We start from the raw sequence: 12,163 nt of genomic DNA on the forward strand, positions 1-12,163 counted from the left end.
TTGGCTGGGTCTGTGGGAGTGCACGTAGGCACTGCCCTGGCCACCTCGTATATGTGCTGCAGAGATTGTCGCAACAATGGAAACGTTGAATGTATAATACAATTGAAAAATGAAAATGTAACGGTGCCTGCGCCTGTGTTTTGTCCATTTCTATCATGCACCCCTTGACTTGAATGGCCACGTCTTATGTGAAAATCGGACCAAAATAGTGCATGCTATGGAATGAATTGGCCCTTCCAGCATAATGGGTCAGTGTTCAGTTCGGGTTCTGTCCGTTCTATGCTCAGACAGCACATGGACACGAACATCGCTTGACCTGAATGAACGTTTAGTAGATACCTTATTAAAGTAGTCCAACAGGAGCGACCATCTAAGCAACGTAAATAGCAGCTTATTGTAGTTTTCTTAAACTGCTTGATATCCTCAAGCTCCTCTTCTCTCATGTCTGGTCTCTGAGCTACAAATAGCTGCATGAGGTTAAACAATTCTTCCACGGCCTAGAAAGAAGAAAAAGAAAAACGTGCTCACAATGTAATATGCATTTTAGAGTTTAGAAGAAAAGATAAAAAGCAAGAAGAACTGCATTTCAGGCGCTGTCAACATACTTAAGGTCAGGTAAGTAAAACCGTAAACTCCTTTATTTGTCAATGGGTTCCTTGGCTCTGCATCGAAAGCAGCAATCCAAGTAAAGGGTTTTCTGGGATTTTAATATTGATGGCCTATTAAAATTAGATTGGTGGAGGTCTGACTACCAGCCCTCTCGCTAATTAGATTAGGGACTTTGAGATAAGGAGCCCGTCAGATTAGCTGGCTGATCCCTCTATTATAGAGAAACACTGGTCTTTATTACAAATATGGAATCATTTTTACAGGACCATTTACAAAATGATTTTTAGCTCAAAATGAGTAATGCAATAATAAAATAAAAAAATTCCCCAAAGGTGTACTTAGCCTTTAAAGAGGACCTTTCACCACTCCTGACATGTCTGTTTTAATAGCTTCATGCATTCCCTATGTATTAACCGTTCTGGAACATCTATTCTTATGGCTCTATGTTGTGTCCTTCCTTTGTTATTTCTGCTAGCAGTTGTGAATAAATTGCTAGCAGTCTGCAGTAAGGGTACAGAGGGGAGGTAACCAGTTGGAGGTGTGTCCCTGCACAGTCTAAAAATGGCAGCACTGATTGGATAGAGTCTGGATAGAGTCTGTGCAAGTACACACCCCGAACTGGTTACCACCCATCTGTACCCTTACTGCAGACTGACAGCTATTTATTTGTAACTTCTAGTTGATAATAAAGGAATGGCACAACATAGAGCCACAAGAATAGATTCTCCAGAATTGTTACTACATGGGGAAAGTATGAAGCTATTAAAACAGCCATGTAAGGAGTGGGAAAAGGTCCTCTTTAAACAGAAATCCTATTCAGGTGTCTCCAGAGATGTACAGTCGTGGCCAAAAGTTTTGAGAATGACACAAATATTAGTCTTCACAAAGTTTGCTGCTAAACTGCTTTTAGATCTTTGTTTCAGTTGTTTCTGTGATGTAGTGAAATATAATTATACGCACTTCATACGTTTCAAAGGCTTTTATCGACAATTACATGACATTTATGCAAAGAGTCAGTATTTGCAGTGTTGGCCCTTCTTTTTCAGGACCACTGCAATTCGACTGGGCATGCTCTCAATCAACTTCTGGGCCAATTCCTGACTGATAGCAACCAATTCTTTCATAATCACTTCTTGGAGTTTGTCAGAATTTGTGGGTTTTTGTTTGTCCACCCGCCTCTTGAGGATTGACCACAAGTTCTCAATGGGATTAGGATCTGGGGAGTTTCCAGGCCATGGATCCAAAATGTCAACGTTTTGGTCCCCGAGCCACTTAGTTATCACTTTTGCCTTATGGCACGGTGCTCCATCATGCTGGAAAATGCATTGTTCTTCACCAAACTGTTGTTGGATTGTTGGAAGAAGTTGCTGTTGGAGGGTGTTTTGGTACCATTCTTTATTCATGGCTATGTTTTGGGGCAAAATTGTGAGTGAGCCCACTCCCTTGGATGAGAAGCAACCCCACACATGAATGGTCTCAGGATGCTTTACTGTTGGCATGACACAGGACTGATGGTAGCGCTCACCTTTTCTTCTCCGGACAAGCCTTTTTCCAGATGCCCCAAACAATCGGAAAGAGGCTTCATCGGAGAATATGACTTTGCCCCAGTCCTCAGCAGTCCATTCACCAAACTTTCTGCAGAAGATCAATCTGTCCCTGATGTTTTTTTTGGAGAGAAGTGGCTTCTTTGCTGCCCTTCTTGACACCAGGCCATCTTCCAAAAGTCTTCGCCTCACTGTGCGTGCAGATGCGCTCACACCTGCCTGCTGCCATTCCTGAGCAAGCTCTGCACTGGTGGCACTCCGATCCCGCAGCTGAATCCTCTTTAGGAGACGATCCTGGCAGTTGCTGGACTTTCTTGGACGCCCTGAAGCCTTCTTAACAAGAATTGAACCTCTTTCCTTGAAGCTCTTGATGATCCTATAAATTGTTGATTGAGGTGCAATTTTAGTAGCCACAATATCCTTGCCTGTGAAGCCATTTTTATGCAACGCAATGATGGCTGCATACGTTTCTTTGCAGGTCACCTTGGTTAATAATGGAAGAACAATGATTTCAAGCATCACCCTCCTTTTAACATGTCAAGTCTGCCATTTTAACCCAATAAGCCTGACATAATGATCTCCAGCCTTGTGCTCGTCAACATTCTCACCTGAGTTAACAAGACGATTACTGAAATGATCTCAGCAGGTCCTTTAATGACAGCAATGAAATGCAGTGGAAAGGTTTTTTTGGGATTAAGTTAATTTTCATGGCAAAGAAGGACTCTGCAATTCATCTGATCACTCTTCATAACATTCTGGAGTATATGCAAATTGCTATTATAAAAACTTAACCAGCAACTTTTCCAATATTTCTGTAATTCTCAAAACTTTGGGCCACGACTGTAGATCTGGTTTTCAACCCAGGTTTCCACATATTGATTATCTATCCTTAGGTTAGGTCATCAAATATTAGATCAATGGGGGGGTCTGACACTCCCACCAATCAGATGTACTCCCACCAATCAGATGTTCTCAGCAGTTGCCGATGTCAACCATAACACAAGGGGTGATGCTGGATGCACAGAAACGACCATTGTGAAATGGCTGTGCCGGAATACTGTAGCTCAGCTCCCATTCAAGTAAATGTTCATCATTACACGACTAAAGCCTGTGTATGCACCACATTGACTAGCTACTAACTGCCACAAAGGTGCCTGTGTTCTGCCGACTGCTTTGTGGAATCCAATAGTCCTGCAGAGGTAATATGAGCTTAATCCTATCTACAGTAGTGCTCAACTCACTGCACTGGAAAAACCTAATGAAGCAAAATAAAAGCATAAAAGGGGCTCTCATATAAACAATTCTTGTCCTACTCTTTTAAGGCATTTGGAGATTTTAGAGGGTGGCCCCACTTTATCTAAATAGCCACCATACATACCACATCTTCCCTGCTGTAAGGTTCTGGAAGCACCTGCAGTCTTAATGGGGGCGTCATAGATGAGAACTTCTTTTAAAGTGGCTCCAGACTGTGCATTACTCATAGTTTGAATGAAAGGGGGTTTCTCGAGATTTTGATGACCATCAATAGGTCACCAATATCAGATTGGCAGGGGTCTGACTCCTGGCACCCCTTCTTATTGGCTGTTTGAAGAGTCTGGGCGCTCTGGCCTCTTCCTAGGCCTGTGACGTCACATTTATCGGTCACATGTCCTAGGTGCAGCTCAGTCCCTTTAAGGTGAATGTGGTTGAGCTGCAAAACCAAGCACAGCTACTATACAATTTATGGCGCTGTGATTGGTAAACTGTGAGGAGGCTGGACGAGGTAAGCTCCGGTGAGTACTGCGGCCTCTTCAACAGCTAATCGGCATGGGTGTCAGACCCCTGTCAATCAGATACTGACAACCTATCCTGAGGATAGGTCATTAAAGGGAATTTGTCAGCAGATTTCTACCTGTGAAACTGGCTGACCTGTTGCATGCGCGCTTGGCAGCTGAAGGCATCTGTGTTGGTCCCATGTTCATATGTGGCCGCATTGCTGAGAAAAATAATGTTTTAATATATGCAAATAAGCCTCTAGGTGCAACGGCGGCTATATTCCTAGTGACTCTGCTCTAGGGCTGCAGCTATCGACTATTAACGATCAATTGAGTACTCTAATAACAAAAAACTAATTAAAAGAACATTTTTCTTTATAAACACTCATCAGCCCCCCTGTGCCATCAGCTTCCCCGCCCACAGTGCCAATCAGGTTCTCCCCATCAGCTGCTGCCCCCTCCACCCCCTCCTCCCCCACTCCGGTGCCACCATCTCTCCTCCTAGCCATGTCCCCAGCGCCAGTGATATAAAACACTTACCTCTCCAGTAGGGGCGCCGCTCCACAGCTCGCCCATCTTCTTCTCCACGCGCTGCACTGGGACCTGACGTCACACAGCGTCAGGTCATAGTGCGTGCTTACCTGCACTATGTCCTGACGATGAGTCAGGATACAGTGCAGCGCGGTGCGGGCCGGCGGAAGACCACGGAGCTTGAGTAATAGCAGCACTTCACTCACACTCCGTGGTCATATGACACAAATGAATCCTCGATGAGGATATTTTTTTGTGTTGAGTTACTCGATTCAATCGAGTAATCGTTTCAGCACTACTCTGCTCTCAGTAACTGCCACGCCCTCTGCACTTTGATTGACAGGATCAGGCAGTGTAAACATCACCACGCCTGGCCCGGACTTCACTTCAAATCAAAGTAGAGAGGGTGCAGCAGTTGCAGAGACAGCTGAGCCTCTAGGTGTAACGGCAACGCCTCTGTTGCTCCTAGAGGCTCATTTGCATATATTAAAACTTCATTTTTCTCAGCAATGCAGGCACATATGAACATAGGACCAATACAGATGCCTTCAGCTGCCAAGTGCACATGTAACAGGCCAGACAGTTTCATAGTTACAAATCTGCTGACAGACACCCTTTAAAACAGAAGACCCAGAAATCTCTCTAATATTGCAGTTGTAGACCTGCTTTGTCTCTTTAGACGGTAAAAAACAGCTCACAGAAGAACAAGTAAATGCATAATAAATATATGCGCTTTATTGCTTACCGCAGGGTACTGGCTGGCATGCGGTGTGAGGTTTTTGAAGGCCCACTGAATGTTCTGGTGTGAGGCAAGTTGACGAGTGAAGGCAGGAGACTGCTCACAACACATGCGAAGAATACCGTAGTAGGCGGGCAGCATGCCACGATTGAAGAGCACCACATCTTGGTCATCATGGTCAGCCAAAATATAGTTAAAGGCAATGTTCTTGGTGACAACAGGGTTCTGTACAATAAGGCGTACATTCTCAGGACAGTCAACACATACGTTGTACCAGAAAGAAAGCAATGCTTGTTTATTGTGGTTCGTGGCTATAGCTGGTTCTGACAGCTTGGGTTGGAAGAGGTTCCACAAATCCATAAAATATGTGGAGAACATGAGTTTTTCAGTTTTGGAAATTAAACAATAAGTCATGAAACTAAAATATGGCACCAGCTTTGTGGTACCATGCACAGCAGCATCAACATAGAGCTTCGCTCTAGAAAGGAGACCGAGAAGGACATTGTACACCTGATGAAGCACAACGGTTGTGTCTGGACTAAGGGGCAGGTCTCGTGTAGGAATGTGAAGAGAGCGTGTCGATCTGAACATCTGACGAAAGGAGTTGCTTGGGATTAGGGACACTAGCAGGTAGGCTGCAGCTGCAAATAAAGACAAAGAAGAGACAGACAAGCATTTTAATTAAGATTCAAACTACTCAAGCAAGAAGCCAAACATACAAACTATATCACCGGCTCCAGAATAGTAAAACACAGAGTAGGGGTGGGCAATATGGCCTAAAATCTATATTGCGATATAATTTTAAGCATGTGCGATATGCGATATATAACGCTATGTATTCTAGATTTGGGTGGGGGTGGGGGGTGTTAATCGCGATGGATCCCGGCACGCAGTAATAGAGGCCAGGTATGGGATATGGCCGGCACATGCAGGCTACGTTTGTATTCAGGCATATTAACTATATTCATTGGTGGCGCAGTGGCCACAGTCCCTCCCCTCCTCCTCCTCCTCTCTGTTCTCATTGGTGGCGCAGTGGCCACAGTCCCTCCCCTCCTCCTAGTCTGTTCTCATTGGTGGTCAGCAGCAGCCGCACATAGTGGGGAGGGAGGGACTCCCTCCTTCTCCACTGTGCCGGCTCAGGAGAACATGGTGCGTGCAGAGAGCGGCGCATGCCATGTTCTACTGCGATCTGGCGATATAAACAAAATCTATTGTTGGCCAAATTTATATCATTTATATCGCCCACCCCTAACCCAGAGCCACGCTCACAGTTCTGCTGTTTGCTAATGCAAACGTTTTCAAACTTGTCAAAGACACCCCTCTACCAGCTGAGCATCTATTATGCCACGGGAAAAAATTTTTTACATGGGAAATTACTATACGATGCCCCCTGCAAACACTACACTACGCAGAATAGAACAGTCTTCTAGACGTTGCAGAAATCCAGCAAGCAAAATATAGTAGGCGATTTCAGCTCTGAAGGCTACAGAACTATTTGCTGCTCTGCATTATAATATAGGCAAGATAAGTAATGCAATGCCAACTGGAAAGGTACTAAACTTTTCATATAGATTAGTTCTACATGTAAAATTGTGTGAATATATGCTTCTTTCTATGACCTGTATGGACTCTGAGTGGTCCAGCATAATAAGTTATCCAACTTAATTGTGTGCAGAGGTTTCTCCTAAGGAAAGTGAACCATCTCGCTAGTGCCACTTTGTGGAAGTGGCTCCCAATGAGTGAAAATCAAAATTTTTAATCAGGCCTTGGGATATGACAAGGGAATACAGCCAAGCCAAATATCCATTTGTAGACAGCTGTTTCAGCTCGCCCCTCATGAGTATGGAGTAGATTCCCGGCTACTTCACAAGGTGGTGCTAGCGGGATGGTTCTGTTTGCCTAATATTTGTATATTGTTTTCCCATGGAGAATTGCCAATTAGTCTCCATACCATGGAGTACTTCCAGCGAATCTCCACACAGGGCTGGTTTCAGTAAGGACAGCCAGTATCCTGCCTAAACAACTTAATTGTGTCACGCAAGTGTATTGTGAAATTGTGTACAAGAAAAGCCATGAGACAGGCTATAGAAGGCTTGAATAACAAAATGCTCCGCATGATGGTCTTTATGAGGTACTTACAGGTTCGCACTCTTGGATAGTTGTGGGCTAGCAAGAAACGTTCTACCCAGTTTTCCATGTTCTGTAACACCCAGCTATGTGCCAGCTTGTTTCGTGGCGTTTGCACTGCCAGCCAATCCAAGCACTGAGATGGGTTGTACTCGATAACCTGGATGAAGGGAAAAAAAATAAAAAATCTAGGTATAACGGAAGAGTTCCTGAAAAAGTCCAGCGCTTTCGTAAGTCTTAGATTTTAAAATGTTTTTTTTTACCTCCCATATTCTTTGTAAAATGTAGGAGGCGAAAGGTGGCATTCCTGGTGGTCCACCAGCAAACTCCATTATCATCGTAAGCAGTTTGAAGAAAGGATTAGCGGCCTAAAATAGAAAGGAGTTCGACATTAATAGTTTGGACAGCCTCTCTAATGCATGAGGCCTCAAACTTTTTCAGTAAGAGACCAATCTCTGTGTATACAATGCTGAGGCTCATCAGGCTATGTAAAAGATGAGGGACAATCCAAATAGGTGCAGTACTGAAACAGAGAGGGAAGAACCCGATAAATAGAAATCTCAATGACTCAATTACCTATATTTACAGATTCTTAAAAAGGTACATTATGCCCTATAACTCTTTCACTGCTAGGGCATTAAAGGGGTTAACCAGTAATTAATATTGATGACGTATCCTCAGGACCCCTGCTGATCAGCTGTTAAAAAAAGCTGGTGAGTCCCGGCACCCAAGGCGATGTGATAATGATGGTTTATTCTGCGGATAGGCATTTATTATCATTCCCTGGATAACTCTCTAAGTAATATGCATCAGGACTTTCAATGCTTGCCACAGCTACAACATACAGTCAGGTCCATAAATATTGGGACATCGACACAATTCTAACAATTTTGGCTCTATACACCACCACAATGGATTTGAAATGAAATGAACAAGATGTGCTTTAACTGCAGACTGTCAGCTTTAATTTGAGGGTATATACTTCCAAATCAGGTGAACGGTGTAGGAATTACAACAGTTTGCATATGTGCCTCCCACTTGTTAAGGAACCAAAAGTAATGGGACAGAATAATCATCATAAACCTAACTTTCACTTTTTAATACTTGGTTGCAAATTCTTTGCAGCCAATTACAGCCTGAAGTCTGAAACGCATAGACATCACCAGACGCTGGGTTTCATCCCTGGTGATGCTCTGCCAGGCGTCTACTGCAACTGTCTTCAGTTGCTGCTTGTTCTTGGGGCATTTTCCCTTCAGTTTGGTCTTCAGCAAGTGAAATGCAGGCTCAATCGGATTCAGGTCAGGTGATTGACTTGGCCATTGCATAACATTCCACTTCTTTCCCTTAAAAAAACTCTTTGGTTGCTTTTGCAGTATGCTTTGGGTCATTGCCCATCTGCACTGTGAAGCGCCGTCCAATGAGTTCTGAAGCATTTGGCTGAATATGAGCAGATGATATTGCCCGAAACACTTCAGAATTCATCCTTCACATCATCAATAAATACAAGAGAAGCAGTTCCATTGGCAGCCATACATGCCCACGCCATGACACTACCACCACCATGCTTCACTGATGAGGTGGTATGCTTAGGATCATAAGCAGTTACTTTCCTTCTCCATACTCTTCTCTTCCCATCACTCTGGTAAAAGTTGATCTTGGTCTCATCTGTCCATAGGATGTTGTTCCAGAACTGTGAAGGCTTTTTTAGATGTCGTTTGGCAAACTCTAATCTGGCCTTCCTGTTTTTGAGGCTCACCAATGGTTTACATCTTGTGGTGAACCCTCTGTATTCACTCTGGTGAAGTCTTCTCTTGATTGTTGACTTTGACACACATACACCTACCTCCTGGAGAGTGTTCTTGATCTGGCCAACTGTTGTGAAGGGTGTTTTCTTCACCAGGAAAGAATTCTTCGGTCATCCACCACAGTTGTTTTCCGTGGTCTTCTGGGTCTTTTGGTGTTGCTGAGCTCACCGGTGCGTTCCTTCTTTTTAAGAATGTTCCAAACAGTTGTTTTGGCCACGCCTAATGTTTTTGCTATATCTCTGATGGGTTTGTTTTGTTTTTTCAGCCTAATGATGCCTTGCTTCACTGATAGTGACAGCTCTTTGGATCTCATCTTGAGAGTTGACAGCAACAGATTCCAAATGCAAATAGCACACTTGAAATGAACTCTGGACCTTTTATCTGCTCATTGTAATTGGGATCATGAGGGAATAACACACACCTGGCCATGGAACAGCTGAGAAGCGATTTGTCCCATTACTTTTGGTCCCTTAACCCCTTAAGGACGCAGGGCGTATCGGTACGCCCTATTTCCCGAGTCCTTAAGGACTCAGGGCGTACCGGTACGTCCTAACTTGAAATCGGCATTCCGGCGCCCCAGGGGTTAATCGGAACGGGATTTCGGCTGAAATCATTCAGCCGGCATCCCGTAACAATGCAGGGGGGGGTCATTTGACCCCCCCGCATCGACGATCGCAGAAAACCGCAGGTCAATTCAGACCTGCGGTTTTCTGCGTTTCCGGTCCATTCGGGTGTCCTGTGACCCGATGAACCGGAAAAAGACTGCGATCGGTGGCGTAATTTTACACCACCTATCGCAGTCCGAGGATTTGGAGAGGCGGTGCTGGCCCTGGTGCTGAACGCCGCTGTCCAGGGTGCTGATTGGAGCAGGGGAGAGAGGCGCGAGATTCAAACTTCCTGCGCTCCTCTCTCCCCTCCTCTTCCTGTCCAGCACCCTGACCGTGCAGCACCGTCCAGAACGAGCTCCTGTGTCCCCACAATCGGCATCCATCACCCTCCTGCACCCATCGCCACCCAGGTAGGTTAGGGTCAGTGAGGGAGAGGCACCGTTAGGCAGGGAAAGAAGGGAAAAGTTAGTTAGAAAAAAAAACAACTTTTATTTCCAAACTTTCTTTGATCCATCCATCAGACCCCAGATCCCCCCCTGCCACTTGCCCCCCCCTGCCACTTGCCCCCCCCCCACCAGACCCCCCGACCACCAGACCCCCACCCCACCCCCCTTCCCCACCACCAGCCCCCCCCCCTCCCCTCCCCTGACCACCAGCCCCCTTACCACCACTTTTTTTCTGCGTGCGCTGACTGGCCGGCACTTTTTAGCGTCCGTCCAGTGTTAGCGCATCGCCCGCCCCACCACCCCACCGACCGCTGATCAGCGTTGTACCGCTGATCAGCAAGTTTGAACTTTTTTTTTCCTAACACTTGCCCTTTCTTTTTTTGCCTTTTTTAGTACGCGAACACCCGTTGCCCCCACACACACGCACATATAATAAAGGTTTCCACACACGCACACATACACGCACACACACCCATGGCCCGCCGGATGTTCTCGGCCGAGGAGGCATACGCCCAGATTGCCTCAGACTCTGAGAGCCCCAGTGAGGATGAGGATGACCCCACGTTCCTTTTATCATCCGCATCCTCCTCATCATCATCTGATGACGATGAGCCACCAAGGCGGCGGAGACGCCGCCAGGCGGAGCCAGGGGCCCCACATGCTAGGGATCCTGTGGCCCACCCTAGTACGAGCCGCCCTGGGGTTCGTACTGGTTTCCCGGCCCACCAAATAAGTCCACCGGAGCCCCCTGCCGATGAACTTAGCTGGTGTCCCCCAGTGGACTTTGAGCCTGAGATTCCGGATTTTGCTGGCAATCCTGGAATCCAGATTCCCACAGTGGGGTTTACTGAAATAGACTATTTTAGTTTTTTTTTTCAGTAACCCACTGGTGAATCTGATGGTGGAGCAGACGAATCTGTACGCCCAACAGTTCGTCGCTCAAAACCCAGGCTCATTTTTGGCTAGACCCGGTGGCTGGACGCCGGTCAGTGCAGCCGAGATGAGGACATTTTGGGGCCTCGTGCTGCATATGGGTCTAGTCCAAAAACCCAGTGTCAGGCAATACTGGAGTGGGGACGTCCTATACCAGACCCCACTGTACAGTATGGTCATGACACGTCCCCGGTTTGAGGCGATCCGGAAATGTCTGCATTATTCCGATAATGCAGCATGTCCCCCCCGAAGTGATCCTGCCTATGACCGGCTGTACAAGATACGGCCGGTCATCGATCACTTTGGGGCCACATTTCAGCAGGCCTACGTACCTGGAAGGGAGGTCGCGGTTGATGAGTCTCTCGTTGCGTTCAAGGGGAGACTCAGTTTCCGCCAATATATTCCCACAAAGCGGGCGAGGTATGGCGTGAAGCTATACAAAATTTGTGAGAGTACCTCAGGGTACACTTACAAATTTCGTGTGTACGAGGGGCGAGATTCCCGGATTCAACCCCCAGAATGTCCCCCCACTCTGGGTGTTACCGGGAAACTCGTGTGGGACCTTATGTACCCACTGCTGGATAAGGGTTACCACTTGTACGTGGACAACTTTTATACCAGCATTCCCTTGTTCAGGTCCCTTGCCGCCAGATCCACGTTCGCTTGTGGGACCGTGCGGAAAAATCAACGCGGCCTCCCTGCCTACCCCCTCCAGGTACCTATCCCCAGGGGTGAGACCCGTGCACTTACCAGTGGAAACCTGTTGCTGGTCAGGTATAAGGACAAGAGGGATGTCCTTATGCTGTCCACAATCCACGGTAACGGCATCACCCCAGTCCCTGTGCGAGGTACCGCGGCAACGGTCCTCAAGCCCGATTGTATCGTCGCCTACAATCGGTATATGGGAGGAGTTGATCTCTCGGATCAAGTCCTCAAGCCATATAACGCCATGCGCAAAACCCGGGCATGGTACAAAAAAGTTGCGGTCTACTTGGTGCAGGTTGCCATGTACAACTCTTTTGTACTATCCCGAAGCGCTGGCAGCACAGGGACATTCCTCCAATTCT

General features: G+C 46.4%; 1 protein-coding gene across 2 annotated transcripts in view; it reads right to left on the reverse strand.

Annotated features, from left to right (window-relative positions):
* USP34 (ubiquitin specific peptidase 34) overlaps positions 1–12,163 on the reverse strand; it is a 208,147-nt gene that overhangs the window by 14,240 nt on the left and 181,744 nt on the right. For both annotated transcript variants that reach the window (XM_040429731.1, XM_040429733.1), the window contains 4 exons: positions 7,568–7,672; positions 7,317–7,464; positions 5,184–5,818; positions 340–497 (listed from right to left, as the gene is read on the reverse strand). In XM_040429731.1, coding sequence (XP_040285665.1) covers positions 340–497; positions 5,184–5,818; positions 7,317–7,464; positions 7,568–7,672 — 1,046 coding nt within the window. The remainder of the gene's footprint in view (positions 1–339; positions 498–5,183; positions 5,819–7,316; positions 7,465–7,567; positions 7,673–12,163) is intronic.

This window comes from Bufo bufo, chromosome 4 (genome assembly GCF_905171765.1).
Source record: "Bufo bufo chromosome 4, aBufBuf1.1, whole genome shotgun sequence".
Taxonomy (NCBI): domain Eukaryota; kingdom Metazoa; phylum Chordata; class Amphibia; order Anura; family Bufonidae; genus Bufo; species Bufo bufo.